Raw genomic sequence first — 18794 nt, 5'->3', positions numbered from 1 at the left:
TTGTACCGTAAAGGAGTGGAAGCTAACCTCTAATTCCTGAAGCGCTACTGGCTCACCATAGCGCAAAACCTGAAAACAGCGAAACCTGTCACAAAAGATCACAAGAAACAAATCATCTTTGCGCGAATGTGGGCGGGTCCAAGGCTAGCACAGTACCGATTTACCTAGGTAGACTAGTTAGGCTGGGCAAGCTTTTTGACCCCTTGGCGACACATTGACAGGCGAGAGAAGAAACTATTGGTACGGAATGAATAGACATGACAGACAGGCACAACAGTATGTAAATGTGCATGCCTTCGTTTATCGCCGCTGCCAACAAATGCCCCATGTGGAACAAATACACGCAAATGACTTTGCAAATTACGGTGGTCGACTTGGCCACCCACTTTCCGGGGTGCTTTCGTGGCATCCCGGGCGCTATTTTAATTAATCAACCATTCAAACCGACAAGGTGGGATCAGGAGAAGCACAGTAAAGTACAGTGCAGTAAGATCTCAACTCGGGTTTTCTATCCTTGCCTATCTACTTTGTATTTCTTCTTCGTCTTCTTTTTTCTTCGACATTTTTTTGCCCCTGACTTGGACAATGAACGCCTCCGAGCCCACATTGCTACAGTAGTGTGGCCGCGTCCACTTTTTGCTGGCTTCTAGATGCACCAAACAGCGCACTTTGACGCAGTTTTCAGTTCAATTGCATCAGCATAGTAGAGTTTATGACATGGCCAAGGAACAAATCAGGGTCTGGGACTCAACCAGATTTTGCACCCAGCAAATTCAAGAGGTTAAAGTGGATGCCGTGGATATCACAGCCACTTTGCCATGTGCCGGGATGTAGGTTTTTGGGTGAGGAAGGCACACAAATTCCCTGGTCGTTCTGGCCAAATTCAGGGCGGGCCCGATTTTCAATTCCGGCAGGCCTCTTGGTTCCTGCAGTGTGCAGCAGTAACCGCCCGCCCCGTTCCTGCCAAGTCCATACGCTAAGACTTGGTCTAATCTCGTTTCGACCCTCTCTCATGTTTGGCCAATGCTACCCCCCCCGAATCGCTGCCCTCATTTTCCTGCCCACTTCACCCTTAACAAACATAAACCCCCCAAAATGTCTACGCTACCTTCGTTTTGATCTTCTTCCGCTAACCGCTCCTACGCGTTGATTCCTACCTCCAACAGGGAGATTCATCTTCCTACCACACTCTTTTTGGGATCGCGACGATTGAAAGCATACGGACAGAAACAAACACTCTTTTTGTGAAGTAGCAAGAAACAAGAAAAAATTCTACCTAGCTACCTAGGTACCTTGTTGCTCTTACTACCTGTTAGCACCCAACAGCTACGAAGAGCATACATTTCCCGGCAAAACGCGCCCCCCCTGATCCCCTTGATTGTGCAACCAGTTCTTTCCTTGAACTCATTTCACGATGAAGGGACTCGCCCATCTCACCCTCGCGGCCACGCTCATCGCGGGAGTCGCTGAGGCTCAGCATGCCAACCATCACCGTCACCTGCACGCCAAGAGGGACGTCGCGAAGCGCTCCCCCGAGGTGGTCGTCAAGTACGAGCAGGGCCCGACCGAGACCACCTATGTTATAGATGGCAAGACCATCAGCGCCGATGAGGCCAAGGCCGGTCTCGCTGATGGCCGTTACCTTGTGGTCGGCGAGTCCGAGCCAGTCTTCTCGCCGCCGCCGCCCCCCGCGCCGAAGTCAACCACTCAAGCTGCCATCTTCGTTGAGCAGAAGCCGACCTCCTCTTCATCGTCCTCCGAGGCACCCAAGCCTACCTCGACCGCTCCTCCGAGCTCGAACACCTCCACTCCCACGGGCCTGGATGCCCCCTTCCCCAACGGCACGATCCCTTGTTCGTCGCTGCCTACTGAGTACGGCGCAAGGCCTCTTGACTGGCTTGGAATCGGCGGCTGGGCCAGCATCATGCAGCCTGATGAGAAGAAGTGGACCCCCGGCACCATGATCGCCACCCTTCACCAGACCGTTTCGGGAGGCTGCACACCGAACTGCTTTTGCTCGTATGCATGCCCCAACGGTTACCAGAAGACCCAGTGGCCAGAGACTTCGCAGGGTGCAACTGGACAGTCTATTGGTGGTCTTTGGTGCAACGCCGAAGGCTTCCTTGAGCTCACCAGGCCCGAGGTCAAGACCTTGTGCACAGCGGGTGCCGGCGGCGTCTTCGTCCAGAACAACCTTCCCGGCACAGTCGCAGTCTGCCAAACAGACTACCCGGGCAACGAACAGATGTCGATTCCCCTCGAGACCTTGCCCGGCCAGAAGTACACGCTCACAAACCCCGACGCCAAGAAGTCGTACTTCTGGAAGGGCTCTCCCACCAGCGGCCAGTTCTACGTCAACCCCCTCAATGTCCCGGTTGAGGACGCTTGTGTCTGGACCAGCCCCACGAACCCAGACTCCGCCGGCAACTGGGCCCCCGTTAACATGGGAGTTGGCAAGGATGTTCACGGCATTACCTACCTTTCCATCTTCCCCAACCTGCCTACTAGCCATGCGCAACTCGATTTCGATATCGAAATCACTGGCGACATTACTGCTCCTTGCGCCCTCAAGGGCGGCTCATACACTGGCGGTGGCAACGGCTGCACTGTAAGTACTTTATATCGCGGGGTTTTGGTACTAAATGAGAACGCATGCACTAACACCAATGACCTACAACAGACCGCAATCAGCAAGCCCGGTGGTCAGGCGACCATTGTTTTCAGCAAGGGCAGCTGAATGTTCAATTGAGGTGTTTCTTTTGTCGTTGGATTCGTAGGTGCTCCTTTAAAAGTCAATGTATCTTGGGTGGCATCATCTGCTTTGATCGATCTTTCGTTCTCGCAAAAGCGCGTAAAATGACTGTGGTCTCGCATTAAGCGCGCGGGCGGGGAGGCTTTAGCCTGTTATTTAATGTTTCATTATTATTTACCTGAGCATGTTCGATACCTTGCATTGGTGATGTGATTAGTTTTGGTCACTGGAGAGTTGCGGTGGGGTAGTGATTTAGTCAAGACAGTCTCTGTTGCTGGAGGCGCAAGATAACCGAACAGATATGGTTTTGTTTCGTTTGATCTGGACCTGACGGTCTTTTATCGCATGAACAACTGAGTTGTGTTACCTATTGATAATCACATTAGAATTTGTTTCATTTTCCGGCCCGCAAAATGTCATGCTGGTCGTAAGCAGACTCTAAACCTGCACGCCTTCAGGATAAATCAATCACCTTTGGTCCCTCCTAGGTATTTTGAGTGCACCTAGTCTAGTTCTAGATAGGTAGGCAGCTTACCGTAGATAGATAACGGGCCTGCGTTAGCAGAAGTACGGCAGAATACTGTGTGTTTGTTCAGTTTTTGCACATAAACCGAACACTGAGCACTGGGGAATTCAACAGGTAAATGCAACAGGAAAGCTGCCTTCAAGTTGTACTTTGGGAGCATCCAATGTATTCATTGTATAGACGGCATTGAATTGAATGCATTGACAACTAACCGTCCGTTTGGTGGTGACTGATTCAGACCATGCACAGTTTGACGCACTGGCCGGGTGTGTCTCATACTAGCTGGTACAGGAACTTGAGTTACTGCGAACCACGTACGCGTCCTCTCGCGCGGACCCATCCAACAGCTGTCTGCGACTCTGCGTGCCCACTGGTCCAGCTAGCCTACCTGGTACCTACCTAGGTACCTAGCTAGGTACCCCGTTCCAGGCCTGAGACGATCTACCTATTGGAGCTTCTTCACACGTTGACGTCGGCCACGGATTCCGGTTAGAGTGCGAAGGAAGGAGTTAGTTTGTTTCTGTACCTTGAACTGCTACTCAGCGCTATCGATCTGGACAGACTTTCGTTTGAGAAAACCTTCCTTTTTCTTGACCTGTATTGATACATCCTCATTCTGTACTTATCGTTATCTTTTTTTTTGTAGTTTTTAGTTTTTTTTTTTGTTGTTTTCTATACTTTTCGATTGCCTACCAGCCAACCTAGCAGCAGTTCCATTTGCGTATTTGCGTTTGCTGCGCGCACCTCGGTATTCGCGCCTGATCTGACTCCCTTTGGTTGTCTTTGCATTCTTGATGAACTGCTTCATCCCCAATCAGCCGCAGCCATGAGGTTAGGGGCAGCTTTGCAGGCTGCTGCATTGCTAACAGCGTCACTTTGGTCACATCCTCTGCTGGCAGCTAGCGATGATCCGGCATTCAAGACGACCAAGCTCGACCACTACCCGTTCAACCTGAACTATTTCGAAGATTCGGACATTGTCCTCTACCAAGATGAGGCCAGGGGGACCATCTCTCGCAGCGAGGATGCCGGCGCTACGTGGACGCTGGTGAAAGACATAGAAGAAGGGAAGGCATTTCAACTCGTAATGCACCCCTTCGATCGCAAGCGCGCGTACGTCCTGACATCTCCCGGTATACACCACTTTCGTACGCACGACCAGGGCAGGACATGGCAGGACTTCCTCGCAGACACCGAGATGACCATGTTCCGACTCGATATTCTCAGCTTCCACGCGACCGACCCCGACCGCATTATCTTCAACGGCATGGACTGCAAAGAAGGCAAATTCTTCTGCGAGGAGGTCGCCATGTACACAACCGATGGCTTCACAAGTGATGCCAAGTTCCTCCGCGGCTCGACGTCCGGCTGCTCGTGGGCAAAGTCCTCTAAGCTCTTTACCACTGGACAAGATGATCTTGATAAGAATCGCATTCTTTGCGTCGTGCGGGACCATTTCTCGCCACTGAAGCAGGATCAACGCCTCATGATATCCGACAACTTCTTCTCTGCCAAGGATGCGGGCGGAGTGATACAGGAGTTTGAGCCCAACCTTGACATGACGAGGCCAATCCAGGGTGTTGTCAACGTCGCAGTGGTCAAAAAGTACCTCCTCGTTGCCGCCAGCTCCATGAATACGGACGAGATGTCGCTATTTGTTTCGGACGACACGCTTAAGTGGCACCGCGCCATGTTCCCAACCGACCACAAGATCAACCAGGAGTCTTATACCGTGCTGGAAAGCACCGAATACAGCATCCAGGTCGATGTTATGACCACACACCCATCAAACCCAATGGGCGTCATGTATACGAGCAATTCGAACGGAACGTTCTTTACGCGCAACATCGAGCACACGAATCGGAACCACCGCGGCCATGTCGACTTTGAAAAGATCACAGGTGTGCAGGGGATCTTCATGGTGAACAAGGTTGATAACGCGGAAGAGGTTGAGAAGGACCGCCGTGGCAAGAAGAAGATTGTCAGCGAGATCACATTCGACGATGGCAGGACCTTCGAGCCTATCCATGCGGATAAGGAGCGGCTACATCTACACTCGGTAACGGAGCTCATCAACGCGGGCAGGGTCTTTTCCAGCCCGGCACCGGGCTTGGTCATGGGCAACGGAAATACCGGCAAGCATCTTGAGTCGTGGAAAGATGCCAGCCTCTACATCTCAGACGACGCCGGTCTGACTTGGATCAAAGGTCCCAATGGCCCGCACAAGTACGAATTCGGTGATCAGGGATCCGTCCTATTGGCCGTAATGCAGGCAGAGGAGGTGGACGAGGTGAAGTATTCGCTGAATCACGGAAAGGATTGGAAGACGGCTAAGCTGCCTGACGACCTCAAGGTCAAGCCCATTATCCTGACCACCACACAGGATTCGACCAGTCTCAAGTTCATCCTCATCGGCGAGGGCAAGGGCAGAGATGAGTTTCATATCGTTGCCATCGACTTCAGTAGTATGCACGAGGCAACCTGCAAGGATAGCGACATGGAAGATTGGTATGCTCGAGTGGACGACAAGGGCAAGGCAACATGTCTGATGGGCCACACCCAGAAATACCGCCGACGGAAGAAGGATGCAGACTGTTTCGTCAAGCAGGAGTTCAAAGATCCTGTGCCAGAGACAAAAGACTGTGAATGTTCGGACCAGGACTTCGAGTGCGATTACAATTTCAAGCGCGATGGGAAAGAGTGTGTTCTGGTTGGGACTGTGGTTGCCCCTGATGGTGCTTGCAAAAACGCAGGGCCCGATGACACCTTTAAGGGCTCTTCTGGATGGAGACTCATACCCGGCAACACATGCAAGAGGGCAAGTGGCGCACAGAAGGATGATCTGGTTGACCGGAAGTGCAAGGAAACCTCAGAGCCGACGCCGTCAGAACCGAGTGGTAATATCAGCACAACTCCACATAATTTCTCTGGCGACTGGCTTGACTTTGAGAAACACTACCTGGAAAAGGGTGCCGAAAGCATGGACGAAAACGAGGTCGTCATTGCACGCCCAATCAATGCACAGAATGCCGGACAGATTTTCTTGACAAAAGACCATGGCAAGACATGGCACATGCCCGAAGCATTGAAGGACAAGAATATCTGGGGTATCGTGACTCACCAGTACTTCAAAGAGATGGCCTTCTTTGTCCAAGATACGGGCAGTGTTATATACACTGTTGATCACGGCGAGCACTTCCACGACTTCAAGGCACCTGGAAACGGTATAGACCCCGACACCAAGCCACTGGTGTTCCACCCGGACCACAAGGATTGGATGATATGGATTGGCAAGAAGTGTGAAGAAAACACGTGTTACCGTGAAGCTTCGTTTTCGCAAGATCGCGGTGACAACTGGAAATCGATCGCTCGCTACGTGTACAAGTGTGAGTTTACCGGTTCAAGCTCTTACAAATTTCGCTCGCAGGATCAAATCATCTGCTCGATACAGTCTCGTGAAGGCAATGAAAAGAACATACCTTTCGACCTCGTCTCGAGCAACGACCTTTTCAAGACGTCCGAGGTGCGTCAAAAGAACATCAAAGACTTCGCAACAATGGCAGAATTCATCGTCGTTGCCGCTGAGGATCCGGAGCGGAAGAGCCTGAAAGCATTCGCCAGCCTGGATGGCGACAGCTATGCGGCCACGCGGTTCCCGTCCAACCTAGACGTCAAGGAAGAGCGAGCTTTCACCATCTTGGACAGTTCGACGCATGCCGTCAAACTCTTTGTGCCTTCTCCAGCCCAAAAGGATCGTTGCGTTGGTTCTATAGCCAAGAGCAATTCGAACGGAACAGACTATGTTGTCAGCATCACCGGCGTCAACTGCGATGAGAATTACTTTGTAGACTTTGAGAAGATGCTCACGCTCGAGGGTGTCATTCTCGTCAATATTGTGGCCAACCGGGAAAACACCAACGAACCCAAGAAGAGGCGCTCGTTGATCAGTCATAGTGACGGTGCCACCTGGAGCTACCTGCCACCGCCACGTGTGGATGCTGAGGGTAAAAATTATCCTTGCACGAGTTCTGACAATGGAGATGAGAACTGCGCACTGCACATCCATGGGTACACGGAGCGAAAGGACCACGGCAAGACTTACTCGTCTGCAGGTGCTGTCGGCCTGATGTTCGGCGTCGGCAATGTTGGCAGCACCCTGGGCGACATCAAGGATGCCGACACCTTCCTCACCACAGATGCGGGTATCTCGTGGAAGAGCGTCAAGAAAGGTGCTTGGCGATGGGCTTATGGCGACCAAGGATCCATCCTAATGCTGGTTCCTAGCACCAAGACCAAGATGGTATCATACACAACCGACGAGGGTGAGACATGGAATGACCACAACTTCACTGACGAGCCAGTGGATGTCCTCGACATGACCACGGTCAGCTCAGGAGGCTCGAGAAACTTTCTTCTTTGGTGCCGCAGGTCTGACAAAACTGTGTTCGCGGTGAATCTCGACCTCACCGGCTTGGCCAACACGGCATGTAAGCAAGTGGATGATAATGATAGTGAAAGCGATTACTACGCATGGTCACCATCCCACCCGCTGCGGCCAGACGACTGCTTGTTCGGCCATAAGTCGTATTATCTGCGCAAGAAGACGGATCGGAAATGCTATAACAAACACAAGATCACTCCAGTTTTCAAGATGGATGTCTGCGAATGTACACGGGAGGACTTTGAATGGTGGGTTTCCTTTGATTCCTTCAGAGTTGCAGTGCGATGCTAGCAGAATTTATAAGAGTAAGCCACTAACGCAGACTGCAAACTTTTAGTGACTACAACTACGAACTCGAGGGTGTTGGGCGCAACTGCGTGCTCGCCAAAGGTGCCCAACCCATGTCGCGCGAGGATTGGTGTTCAGCACACCCCAAGGAGTCGACTTGGTACGAGCCTTCGGGCTTCAGGAGGATTCCCATCAGCACATGCAAGGAAGGCAGGGTGTTTGACAACTACACGACGTCATGGCCTTGCCCTGGCCATGAAGAAGAGTACGAGCGGCAACATGGCGGGCCGGGAGGCTTTACGATATTCCTAATCGTCATTCTCTGTGTGGGTGCTGCTGGCGCCGTAGGCGTATGGGTGCACCGACGGTGGGAGAGTGGCGGCTTCGGGCAGATCCGGCTCGGCGAGCAGTCATCATCAGGCATTTCCTTTCTGGACCCAGACAGCCCTTGGGTGCGATATCCAGTCGTCGCAGTCTCGGCGACGGTCGCCCTTGTTGGGGCTTTGCCGCTGCTGGTGGGTGCTCTGTGGCGGACCACCAAGACGACGGTTGAGCGCTGGGGCATCTTTGGTGGTGTCGGCCGGGGCACGTATGGATCCCTTGGATTGGGCGGCGGTAGCGGCGCCAGGCGATTTACGACTAGGGACAGCTTCGCGAGGGGGAGAAGCGACTACGCTGGCATTGACGAGGATGAGGGAGAGCTGCTTGGTGATGATAGCGATGAGGAGGTTTGAGTTTCACGTGGTATGTCTTAGCCTGAATCACTCTTGTTGAGCTGGGAATAAAGCGGTCTGCGGGAAGGACGGTATGTAAAAAGAAAAAGGAAGTGTTGTCATATAGGGTATAGACAGGCAGAGCAAAATGAGATGGACTATGTTTCACATATACACGCATGCGCACACAGTCCGTCCTTCCCAAATCAGGTTTCAAAATAGATCATGACTATACCAGCGATAGTGATAGTATCCAACGCATACTTGGACCAGAGGTTGGCCAGGTACAGAGGGCGTCACTCGAGGCGAACTGTTGCATATCAACCTCCTCATTCCCCTCATCCCTCCACACTTTGACCTACCATGGTGACCAGAGTTTTTGGCCAAGTTTTCTCCTTCTGTTCAAGACTTAATCCGTATCACATATAGGCCTGCCCCGAACTGAACCCGAATTCAAAGCGTCTGCTCGCCGACAGACGCAAGTGGAGCGGACAGAGAACCCACAACTATTTCCTTCTTTCTTTTTTTGCTTTTCAACTCCGCCTACACATACTCAGCCGGAAGTTCGGCTTTTTTTTTTTTTTTTTTTTTTTTTAGGATCCGTTCCCCTCTTATTCATCAAGGGGCTAGCTGGTGCGGGGGGTAAGAAGTTTTGTTGTTTCTTGAGGTCTCTCATGGATTCGGAAACATTCGACCTTGCGTGCAGCTTGCGCACGGTCTACAAAATGTACATGCTACATAGGTATTTTTCTCCACCCCTTTCACAAACGCTCAGGCCGCGGCTTGGCGAATTGCACAAACTCATTTGTGTTGCGGGTGGGGTGTGGGGGGCTCTTGGGGTTGTGATGATCTTTTTGTGTGATGTTTTGGGGGAGTGGGGGGTTTAGAAGGAACGTAGCATGGTCTGCAGATAGCAAGTAATTACTTCGTAAACGTAGCCAGCTTTAGGGGTCGATTTTGGAAACAGTTTTTTTTTTTTTTTGTTACCGAACATTTCAAGACTCTTAAAATACAAACAAACACTATGTATGCATAGCATGATGCTCAACTGGTCGGAGAATACAGGTTAGGAGAAATATCCTGCGCACGAAAGTGAAGGCAAGCGGTACAAAACAGCCATGTCCACATTTCAGCTTCCTGAATTGCAGAGCGAACGGACGCACCGCTCGCTCTGACCTTTCGGTGGAACTGCTTGGCCTTTTGCCCCGCTTCCAGAGAAACCCCTACACTTAAACGTTGAGGCTTTTTGGATCTTGGCTTGGGTGCCATCCCATGTCTGTCTATTTTGAAGCTTGAAGATCATGAAGCTAATTTTTATTGACTATCTCTCATCAAACGCGCCGCAAAGGACATGCGTTGAGAATGATTTAACAGGAACGAAAAGATAATGCTGGTCAGAGAAAGGATATAGAAAACACGTGAAACATTGGGTATTTGGAAACAAAGTAGCTAAAACCAGAAATGCCACAAACAAATGAAGAGGCTACATATACACGCATAACAATAAGGACAAAAGGCCAGGTCATGTCCTTGCCTGGCATGCAAAGAATATGAAATAACATTACTTTCAAGTATATCAGGACCGCCGGACACGGTTCCAAATCCGTTTCATGACATTGTTGTCTGCGGGCGGTGCCCAATGGTCTAAGCCACCTAGACTCCTGTCCATGCCATCCTGCGGTCCTGCATCGAGCAAAACCGAGGTTGTAAAATCATCCCGGTATATGGTGGGTTGGGACGTTTGCGCGCGGTGGTTTGCTTGCTGTGGTTGCCCTTGCTTCCAGCCATACATCTGGTCCTCAGAAGCTCTCAAGTCTGGCCGAGTCAGAGTCATTCGCAGAGTCATCTCCCTAGACGAGACCGGAATTTGGGGGTAGGAGTCAGGCGGAAGCCTTGTAGGTCGTATCTGCGGCTTTTCAGTCGCAAGCGGCGTCTTGGGCGAATCCGGCTCACCGACCGAACCTTGCTCGCTGTCAGAGAGCTTCTCATCGTCGTCGTCGTCGTCTTCTTCTGCGAAAAAGGTTTCCATCCCCTTGGTGGGTTCGGGCACAGCCTGCTTGGACTGTCGGTTTTTCAGCTGCTGAGACGCATCCTGCAGACCTTCATTGGCTGCCGGGCGGGCGTCAACAGAGGGAAAACCAAACTCGATCGCCTCGTCAAACTTTTGAGGCGATGCAAGGTAGACCCTAAGTTTCAATCGAGCTTCGGGGTCCTGGTAGTGTGCGGCGGCTTGGTCGATCGGTGAAGACAGATCCTGTTGAGTGGCTGGCCTCGAAGATATTAGGGACATGGTCCTAGATCTCCTGGCTGAGGGTAGTGATGAAGAATTCGCGAATCCTCTGGGACTGTGAAGAGGGCTGGTCGGCGTGCTCGCCGCATCCTTTGTCATTGGCCGTGATAATGATGTCGAGGATCGTCCAAAGGGGAGTTTCGTAATAGAAAGGTGCCGACGGAAGGAAGGGCGGCGATCGTGTTTAGGCGAGGGTAACGAGTCCCGCAGATTGGCATGGTAGTAATCCATCGAGAGTCGCAAATCGAGATCGTCCTCATCTTCCATCCAGCGGAAGCTATCGTAAAACGAGTCTGGTATACTGGGCGATGCCTCGGACGACGGCGTGGATACGCCAGTCGGGTGAGCAATGCGACGGTCCATGGTGTCAATTATCGAAGGTGTTATGGTAGTTGAACTGGTGGGTGACGCCAATGGCGAGTCCAACAAGGAAGAGTCGAGAGTATCGATGTCCGAGGCGAAGGTCTTGCTAGCTCGCCGCGCAGCCTTATAGACAGCCTCGTCAGCGGCGTCTAGTATAACACTGGCGCGCAAGTGTTTGGCAAGAACCACTTGTTCCTCGCGGGTAAATTGGCGCTTCTTGATCTTCTCCGGTAGGTTGTTGACAAAGGAAAGCGAGTCGGCATCGAATGTTTGGGGTTGTGGCTGCCGAAGCGGGCGTCGCCGAACCTTGCCGACGAAATGGTCCGAAGCACTCCGTTCCTGGCGAGGCCGACGCCGCTTCACGTTTTCAACGTAGTGATCGAAAATGCCTTCAACTGAGCCAGACGATTGTGCGAAGCGAAGACGTTCAAGCGTAGAGAAGTACTAAAAATGGTAGGGTGATATGTTTAGCGAGTTGTTCCACTTAAAAGGAAGAGCGTTGGAAGCGTGTTGGTCATTTCGGTCATTCCAATTGCACGAGAACAAAAAAGAAAGGTATTGAAAAAACAACAATAGGAAACTTCAAGTAGCAAAGAGCCTAGGCCTCAGTCGAGCAAGGAACAAAGTCTCGGCAGCCATGTCAGAACTCAACTAATGCAGGAGAGCCATGCCAATAAATGCAGGGGAAGCAATCAACGGTTGAATGATGCAGGAACACGGGTTTAAACGCTAAACGAGAAGCAGCAGAGAAGTCGGCCGGGGCTGCCATCACGCTCCATTATTTCAGACGATGCATGCCCTGAAGGAACGCCGCCGACCCCGCTGGCGTGCAGAACGAAGACAGTATGGGCATGGGGGACCCGCCGTGTGTCAACGAATGCCACCGCAAGACCGGTCAGGTTACGGCCCATCCAGGTCGGACGGGGCATGTCGCTTAGGAGACTGGATGCAGTTGACTTAGGGCGCATCACCCCTCCCAAGCCACCCCTCTAATAAAAACAATAAGGAAAACGTAGCAAAAGCAAAACTAGGGAAAAAACATGTAAGAAAATGCAGCAATGATTTTCGAGCAAGCCATGGATCGCACGGTCGATCTCTCTGGAAATGAAAGAATCGCGGCATGCTAGAAGCGGTAGACTGCCACTAACAGAAGCTTAGACCAATGCGTTGCGCGGGGTGTTGTATGCTCAGGTGAAATTGCAATGAAAAAGGAAAGGTGAGGTGGTTAGGGTTCAATACTCCAGCTGCGATATTTTGGAGCGTGACATGCTGGGTACGTACTGCATATGGTGTTGTTTGTGACAGCAAAGAAAAATAGAGATACGAGAGTGGGATTAGTGAAATAAAGGCTAGGTCGTTTTGGGCTTGGTGTGCGGTGTCACAGCTGCAGATGTACTGGAGTTGACTGCATGGCAAAAGTGAGAAGTGATAGCCAAAGGCGAAGGAATCGTTGACAAGGGCAAGAGTAAAAGTCCAACAACCTAGTCAGCCCGCCCTCACGCCAGCGATTTTCTTCTCAGCCCCAGCCATGTGTCTATCATCGTTGGTAGATTCAGACATGCTTGCTCGACTGTTGAACCGTCTGGTACCTGACTGACTTGCGTGTGACAATCGATCTTCCGGGTTGGTTCGTGCCGACTGATTGACGGCCTTGACGTGCACGACACACCCAAAAAGACAATATAGCCCGTGCTCGCTGGGGCTGGCTGGCTGCGCTTGACTCTTTTGGCGTACTTTAAAAAAACCAAGCGCCATCAATATGTCCACCAGATAGTGCGTCGCCGCCACGGTTGCAGTGCATGACTGCTAGCGCACGGATGCACCGCGAGGTGAACAATGCTTTGGCAAAGAAAAAAGAAAGAAAAAAGTTGTAGAAACAACCAAAACTTTGGCATTTCCTACTTGCACTTGCTCCGCTTTGATGCAGCCTCCCTTAATGTGCTATGTGATAGATCCACTGCTGCAGAACCACAACCTCGCGTCTGGACTTTCGTGATGATCATCGCCCAAAACGCGCTCTGCGTAGCTATCATCATCGGAATAAGCGACACAAGGCTACCTTCCATTGCTGAATATATCCATGCCGCTCCTGCATGAGTGCATTGAGAGCCATATACCAGCTGGGTCTAATTCCGGCTTGCTGCATCGAGGCGGCATGAAAACCAAAGACATATAGTGTGTGAAATGCTGGAAATAGGCGTCATCTTACCTTTCTTTGAACTGCCAACGGCAATGCCTCGAACTCTTCCTTAGTCAATGGCGGAGGTAAACCTGATAACGAATCTCTCTTCTTGCTGCTGTCCGTAGTCGGCGGAGGGGGCAAGGTACTGCCGGTGGATGTGCTCATCACACTGCTACTTGTGCTCTTCCTGCCCATATATTCTGCAGATAGTTGTGTTTGGCCTTCTTTGCCCTCGCAACGGACCTTGCGGTTGAGGAACCCGGAGGCCTTCGATTTCGAGCATAGATGGGTGAGCGAGTTGTTAGTCGTTGCTGTCGAGTATGAAGCTCCGTCACTTGGGCTCGAGCGGCAACTGCTCTCTGGAGAGGCTCGCGCCAAAGACGGCATTGTGGCGTCGACGGCTCGTTTTCTATGGTGGTTTCTTTTGTTGTTGAAGAGGTGGCTTGTGTGATAGGATAGATTCAGAGGTGGCGTATTCGAACGGGGTGTGCTTCTTGACGGAGACCGGTTGCGGCAGGCCGGTTGCTGAGGCGTTTAGAATTAGTGTCCTCGGGATCAGAGAAGCGAACGAAGGATTCTATGGGCGTTCGCTGGGCTGGGGTCGTTGGATCATTGAACGATTAACAGATACTACTACCTAGGTGAAGGTAAGGTGCCTAGGAAACGTAAGGTGAGTAGATAGGTATGGCGGGATAAAATAAAAAAGCAAGTATTAAACAACAAGAGGAAAGGCTAGGGGGATTAAAAGAGAATTATCAGCTCCGGGAGGAATGGCAGAAGACCTAGTGCCAATTGCCGACCAGCACGTTTCAATAGTACCAATAACGTCTAGCGGTAGAAACAAACATTGGGCGACGACAAAACATGGGATGAAAGGGAAAACGGGAGGGAAAAAAAGGCCGCCACGTCTGGGATCAAATCAACCTGACGACGGAATTCAAACAAGCTCCCCTGGTCAGTGGTTGACCCTTCCCAGTCGGTTGTCTCTGTTACCTTGACCTTGACTCTGGCAGGGTCGGGCATACCGGGGCGGGATGAGATGGCGGTCGATCAATTAATTCATTTGGTTATGCCAAAATAAAACAAAAATGTGATTTGGCTTGTTTTTTATTATTATCATTATTCTTATTATTATTATTTTTTTACCCCTTCGCACTGACATCAGTCGCTAGAGCACTCCGTACAGGCAAGAATGGTAGTTTTGGCGGGCCGATGTGAGGCGTGGCGAGCGTGGGCCAGGTTCTGCCACGAGCTTGCAGGGATATGGCAGTCAGCCGCCCAACGATGTTCCTCACTCCTGCCATCTCGCTACCAACGGCCCCAATGCCAGGGGGTAAGTGTGCTGTGCTATCCTGTACATTAGCCTGCTTACTCTGTACCCTCTCGCGATACCCGTACCTTGCCTTATGCAAATGCAACTACAGTACCCAGATTGGTACCTGGGCTAGTACTATCAAGGTTAGTCACGGCTCAGCTGTCTTCTTGTTCAATGTCTTGTCGCTATATTTGTACCTTACATGAGATATGGACAATGAGATACGAAGATACGCAGTAGATGCGGCGCTTGCAGACTGCATGATATTCATTCCCATGAGTGAAGTGCATCGAGACTGTCGGTAGCATTGGCAATACGAAGCGCATTCCCTTTTTACTCTAGGCGGGCTGTCAGGCAAGAGTCGTCTCATGCACTTCAGGAGCAGCACAAAACACACATGAAAAGGGTCCTCCCAACGGACATTGTCATAGTCACAAACAAGGCAAGGGCTCGTTGCAACCTCCCCGTATGGTACGCCAGATTTTCGTGGCCCAGGACCCACCCCGGCACGACCCCACCGGGGGGCTCTGTCATGGAGGGTTGATTGGGAGAGGGATGATGACCCCAGTGTGACTGACTCTGGTGCTTATGCTAATAAGAATGTCCGTCGTAGCTCGCTCCCTTTGTAATGCTTATCTTGGGCCGATTGCAAAAGGCCTAGCAACATGCGAGTCGCTAGCTAGCTTTAAGGGCACACGATTATTGTCTTTGGTTTCGGTCTTAAAACACCAAAGTGCATATTCCTTTATTTTCCTCCTGTTCCTTTCGCAAAAGAGGCCCTTTATGGACTAGCTGACAGGCTAGCAGCGAGCGGGAGCAATTCACAAACTTGGGACTTGGCTTTGTACCGCACCTAGGTGGAATTAATGCTTAGTAGCTTTTTACTTGCCCACCTGTCCAAACCGTGCAAGTCGTGGTAGGTAGGCTTGGTAGGGTTGGGAGCTGGAGGAGGGCGGGGGTTGACAAGCAAGCTAGCCCCCAGATGGGGTGTCATTGGGATGGATTTAGGGTGGATAATAGGCGATTCGCTCTGACCCACTGAAATGTTCCTGCTACGGAGCCAATACAATTGACAGCCAATAACGTCCAGTACCAGGTGCTTTCGGCAGTGAGCAATCCAGTGTTTGTGTGGCGCAACAGACAGCGAGTGGATGGGACGAAGTGCTCAATGTGACTGATTGGTGGCATCACATCAATGCAATCCATAACGATAGTCCTTTGGTCGACGGGAGCTTTCAGCTCCGGCGGTTGTCACAATTCACAAAAAATTTGACGTGGCAGCATCAGCAGTGGGCCGGCACCTAGGATGGAGACTTTCTCCAGCTGTCAGCGCCTTATGAAGTACCTACCGTACCCTAACGCAAGCAAACCTAGGCAGGGTAGTGTTTTAACTGGAGGGCGGTCAACGATTGGAAAATTTATAGAAGCAATGGAAGCTCGGGGCCTGGTCGTCCGAACGGTAAGGGTGCTTGGGGAGGAAGCTACGGGCATCGGTGGTACGACAACGAAGAAAAAGCAAAGCAAAGCAAAGCTTCGATAAAAAGTAACTCTCGAGATTACTACCCCACGGGCAAGCGGGTGTTTATGCTTGTTGATAACACAATTTACATGCTGTACAGTACATATGCTGGCGTTTGTGCCCCTGAGAGCCTGACAAGCCTGAATAAAGGAGAGATCTGCACATTAGCCGACGTACCCGCGTGCATCAAGTTAATTTCAATGCCCCCTGCGGGCACGTGCGTCTTGTGACATCAGGTCACTAGGTACTTTACACTTCGTAAAGATTTTTTTGACTCCATCTCTAAATTGTCACCCTTTTTCTCATTCCAGGCGCGAGGTCGTGTCTTCTCTATGCGGTCCACTCGAATTTGGAAAAACGAGAAAAAGGTAATCAGCAATTACGCTGTACCGGCTGGAGCTGCGCGACAGCATAAGAAGAATGCAAGACAAAAAACAGAAGAGGATCAAATATATGTTCTATGTCGCTAGGAATACCCGTTTTGGAAAGGGTCTGGTCTAAACACCGCTTTTGCTCCGAAGTGGCAAAATCCTACATTCCAACTCACAGAACCGAGGGCCGCATCACTATTAACCTTAGGCGGTCTAATGCGGGCACTTGAAGTTGGCTATTGACCAACAGCTCCAAGCTTTCAGACCTACAGGCTACACCTCGCTTGCTGGGTAAGCTGGCTTGGCTGGGTACCTTGCTAATTGGCCACTTGGACAGATTGATATCCCAACCCACGTCTAGTTCTAGTTCTAGTCTAGTCCAGCTTTGATCCACCATAGATTAAAAAAAAAATGCTGTTGGCGATCTGGATCTGGCACTGGTCGTGCAGATCGATCTGACGCCTTGACTCCTTTTCGTTGAATAAAAAAAAACATCGATGTATGAACTATGAAAAGCGTCACAGTAACGGGATACGGATAGTCTAGGTAAGTGACAGCTGGGCTGAGTTAGCTAACCGATCAGCCGGGCGAACGATTGGGTCTTCAACCCCACATTCCTACCTGGTACCTATTTGTCTGATGTTTTGACTGCACCGCTGAGACTTGACTGGGTACGGTACCTTACCCAAACAAGAACTAGGTCTATCTCTTTTTTTATGTCCTGATCACAAAATGTCAAAAGAACTTCGGAAAATGCCGCCCCTGGAATTGTGAACAAACAACAGTACAACCTTGTGATCGCTTGCATCGAGACAGCTCGAGTTCAGACCGTCTTCAAACAGGTCCATGGTTGGCCGATAATGGAACGATAACAGATGAAAATATGTTTGTACCTTAATCCTACTTTTCTATCTTAACGAACCATCGTATTTCTCTGACAAGAAACGAGATGCGCGCCAACTGGGGTTCTTAGTAGTAAGAGCAAAAAAAGAAGAGCATTGGTCCGGTCTGCCGCAGCAGTCTGCGCGGACGATCCACCTGGAGAGCCTAGAATTGGCTAAAGGGATGGAAATAGCAACACATTGGGGCTCCCAACTCTTTCTGCAAGGGTATATTTGCTTGCCAAGATAACAACACAAAGGTTTGCATCTTCCGTAGTAGTACGTCAACCGGAGACGACGGGGAGGGAAAATCTTGTGGACACAGTTTGTATCCTCTATTTGAAGTTGCACAGTTACATCGTCAACCATCCAGGAGGGATCCCTACAAGCCACTCTCCCTCAAACACTTCTAGACACTTCGTCTACCCTAGTTGTCGTGGTTTATGCCAGCTCTCTGCTTACCATATCTATGTACCTGGGATACGACACAACAACATGCGTGACGTGTAATTTGGGTGCAGATTGTAATTAATCATGAATCGATCTGTTTGTATCCACAAAAAACAAGTCTCTTCCCAGCAATTTGTCAAGCATGTAATTAATATCTGTTGGTTCGTCACAAGATTCCGAATCTGCCGCGAGGCATATCCGGAGATGCCCTCTCCTAGTCACGGCCTTGTGTTGCAATCGACGCTCGCCAAAAACATCACACCTTCGCAGAGCCTCTGTAAGGGCGCCGCGACGGAGACCCTCTGAAACAATGCGAGCGAGTCGAACCTCAGGGAAGGAGGCGGTGCAGTTGATGGGAGAATGTCGCAGCTTTGACATGTAGAATCCGAGCGGTCATTCCAACGGAGAGTACGGTAGGGATGTCAGGCCGTAAAAATCCCTCATGAGATGGCAGAAAAAAATCAGGTGGCAGTACGCTAGGGATGACAATACCGGTTAATCTCGCCACAAGTATGGTTGCCAGTGCCACACGGAGCCGCCGGCACGCGACACGGTTAATCGGGTTGTTGGTGGAATCATGACACGCGTTAGATTACCTACCTAAGTACAAAGTAATGAGATAATACAGGGCGGCTGAATCTAGACCTGGTCCATAGCATAGAGAGGCCAGCTCTTTATTGTGTAGTGCAGAAGGCTGGCGCCA

General features: G+C 50.8%; 4 protein-coding genes across 4 annotated transcripts; 3 read left to right on the top strand and 1 right to left on the bottom strand.

Annotated features, from left to right (window-relative positions):
• The first annotated feature begins 1034 nt into the window (after positions 1–1034).
• On the top strand, positions 1035–3022 carry MGG_00505 (septation protein SUN4). The gene is made up of 2 exons (XM_003718506.1): positions 1035–2608; positions 2681–3022. Exons 1-2 carry the CDS (start codon positions 1415–1417, stop codon positions 2735–2737), a joined length of 1251 nt encoding a protein of 416 aa, XP_003718554.1. The 5' UTR covers positions 1035–1414; the 3' UTR covers positions 2738–3022.
• A 760-nt stretch (positions 3023–3782) lies between these two features.
• Positions 3783–9072, top strand: MGG_00506 (uncharacterized protein). The gene is made up of 2 exons (XM_003718505.1): positions 3783–7967; positions 8057–9072. The coding sequence occupies exons 1-2, from the start codon at positions 4105–4107 to the stop codon at positions 8739–8741; spliced, it is 4548 nt and encodes a 1515-aa protein (XP_003718553.1). The 5' UTR covers positions 3783–4104; the 3' UTR covers positions 8742–9072.
• Positions 9073–10020: 948 nt separating this feature from the next.
• On the bottom strand, positions 10021–14672 carry MGG_14676 (uncharacterized protein). Its single transcript, XM_003718504.1, has 2 exons — positions 13583–14672; positions 10021–11817 (listed from the first exon to the last, which is right to left on the bottom strand). The coding sequence occupies exons 1-2, from the start codon at positions 13940–13942 to the stop codon at positions 10297–10299; spliced, it is 1881 nt and encodes a 626-aa protein (XP_003718552.1). The 5' UTR covers positions 13943–14672; the 3' UTR covers positions 10021–10296.
• A 167-nt stretch (positions 14673–14839) lies between these two features.
• MGG_17443 (uncharacterized protein) lies at positions 14840–15414 on the top strand (the record flags this gene model as incomplete). The annotated part of the gene is made up of 3 exons (XM_003718503.1): positions 14840–14888; positions 14980–15013; positions 15213–15414. 3 exons carry the CDS (start codon positions 14840–14842, stop codon positions 15412–15414), a joined length of 285 nt encoding a protein of 94 aa, XP_003718551.1.
• Between the last annotated feature and the right edge of the window lie 3380 nt (positions 15415–18794).

This window comes from Pyricularia oryzae, chromosome 5 (genome assembly GCF_000002495.2).
Source record: "Pyricularia oryzae 70-15 chromosome 5, whole genome shotgun sequence".
In the NCBI taxonomy this organism is placed as follows: domain Eukaryota; kingdom Fungi; phylum Ascomycota; class Sordariomycetes; order Magnaporthales; family Pyriculariaceae; genus Pyricularia; species Pyricularia oryzae.
The sequence above is the reverse complement of the archived record's forward strand: the minus strand, read 5'-3'. Positions and strand labels throughout refer to the sequence as shown.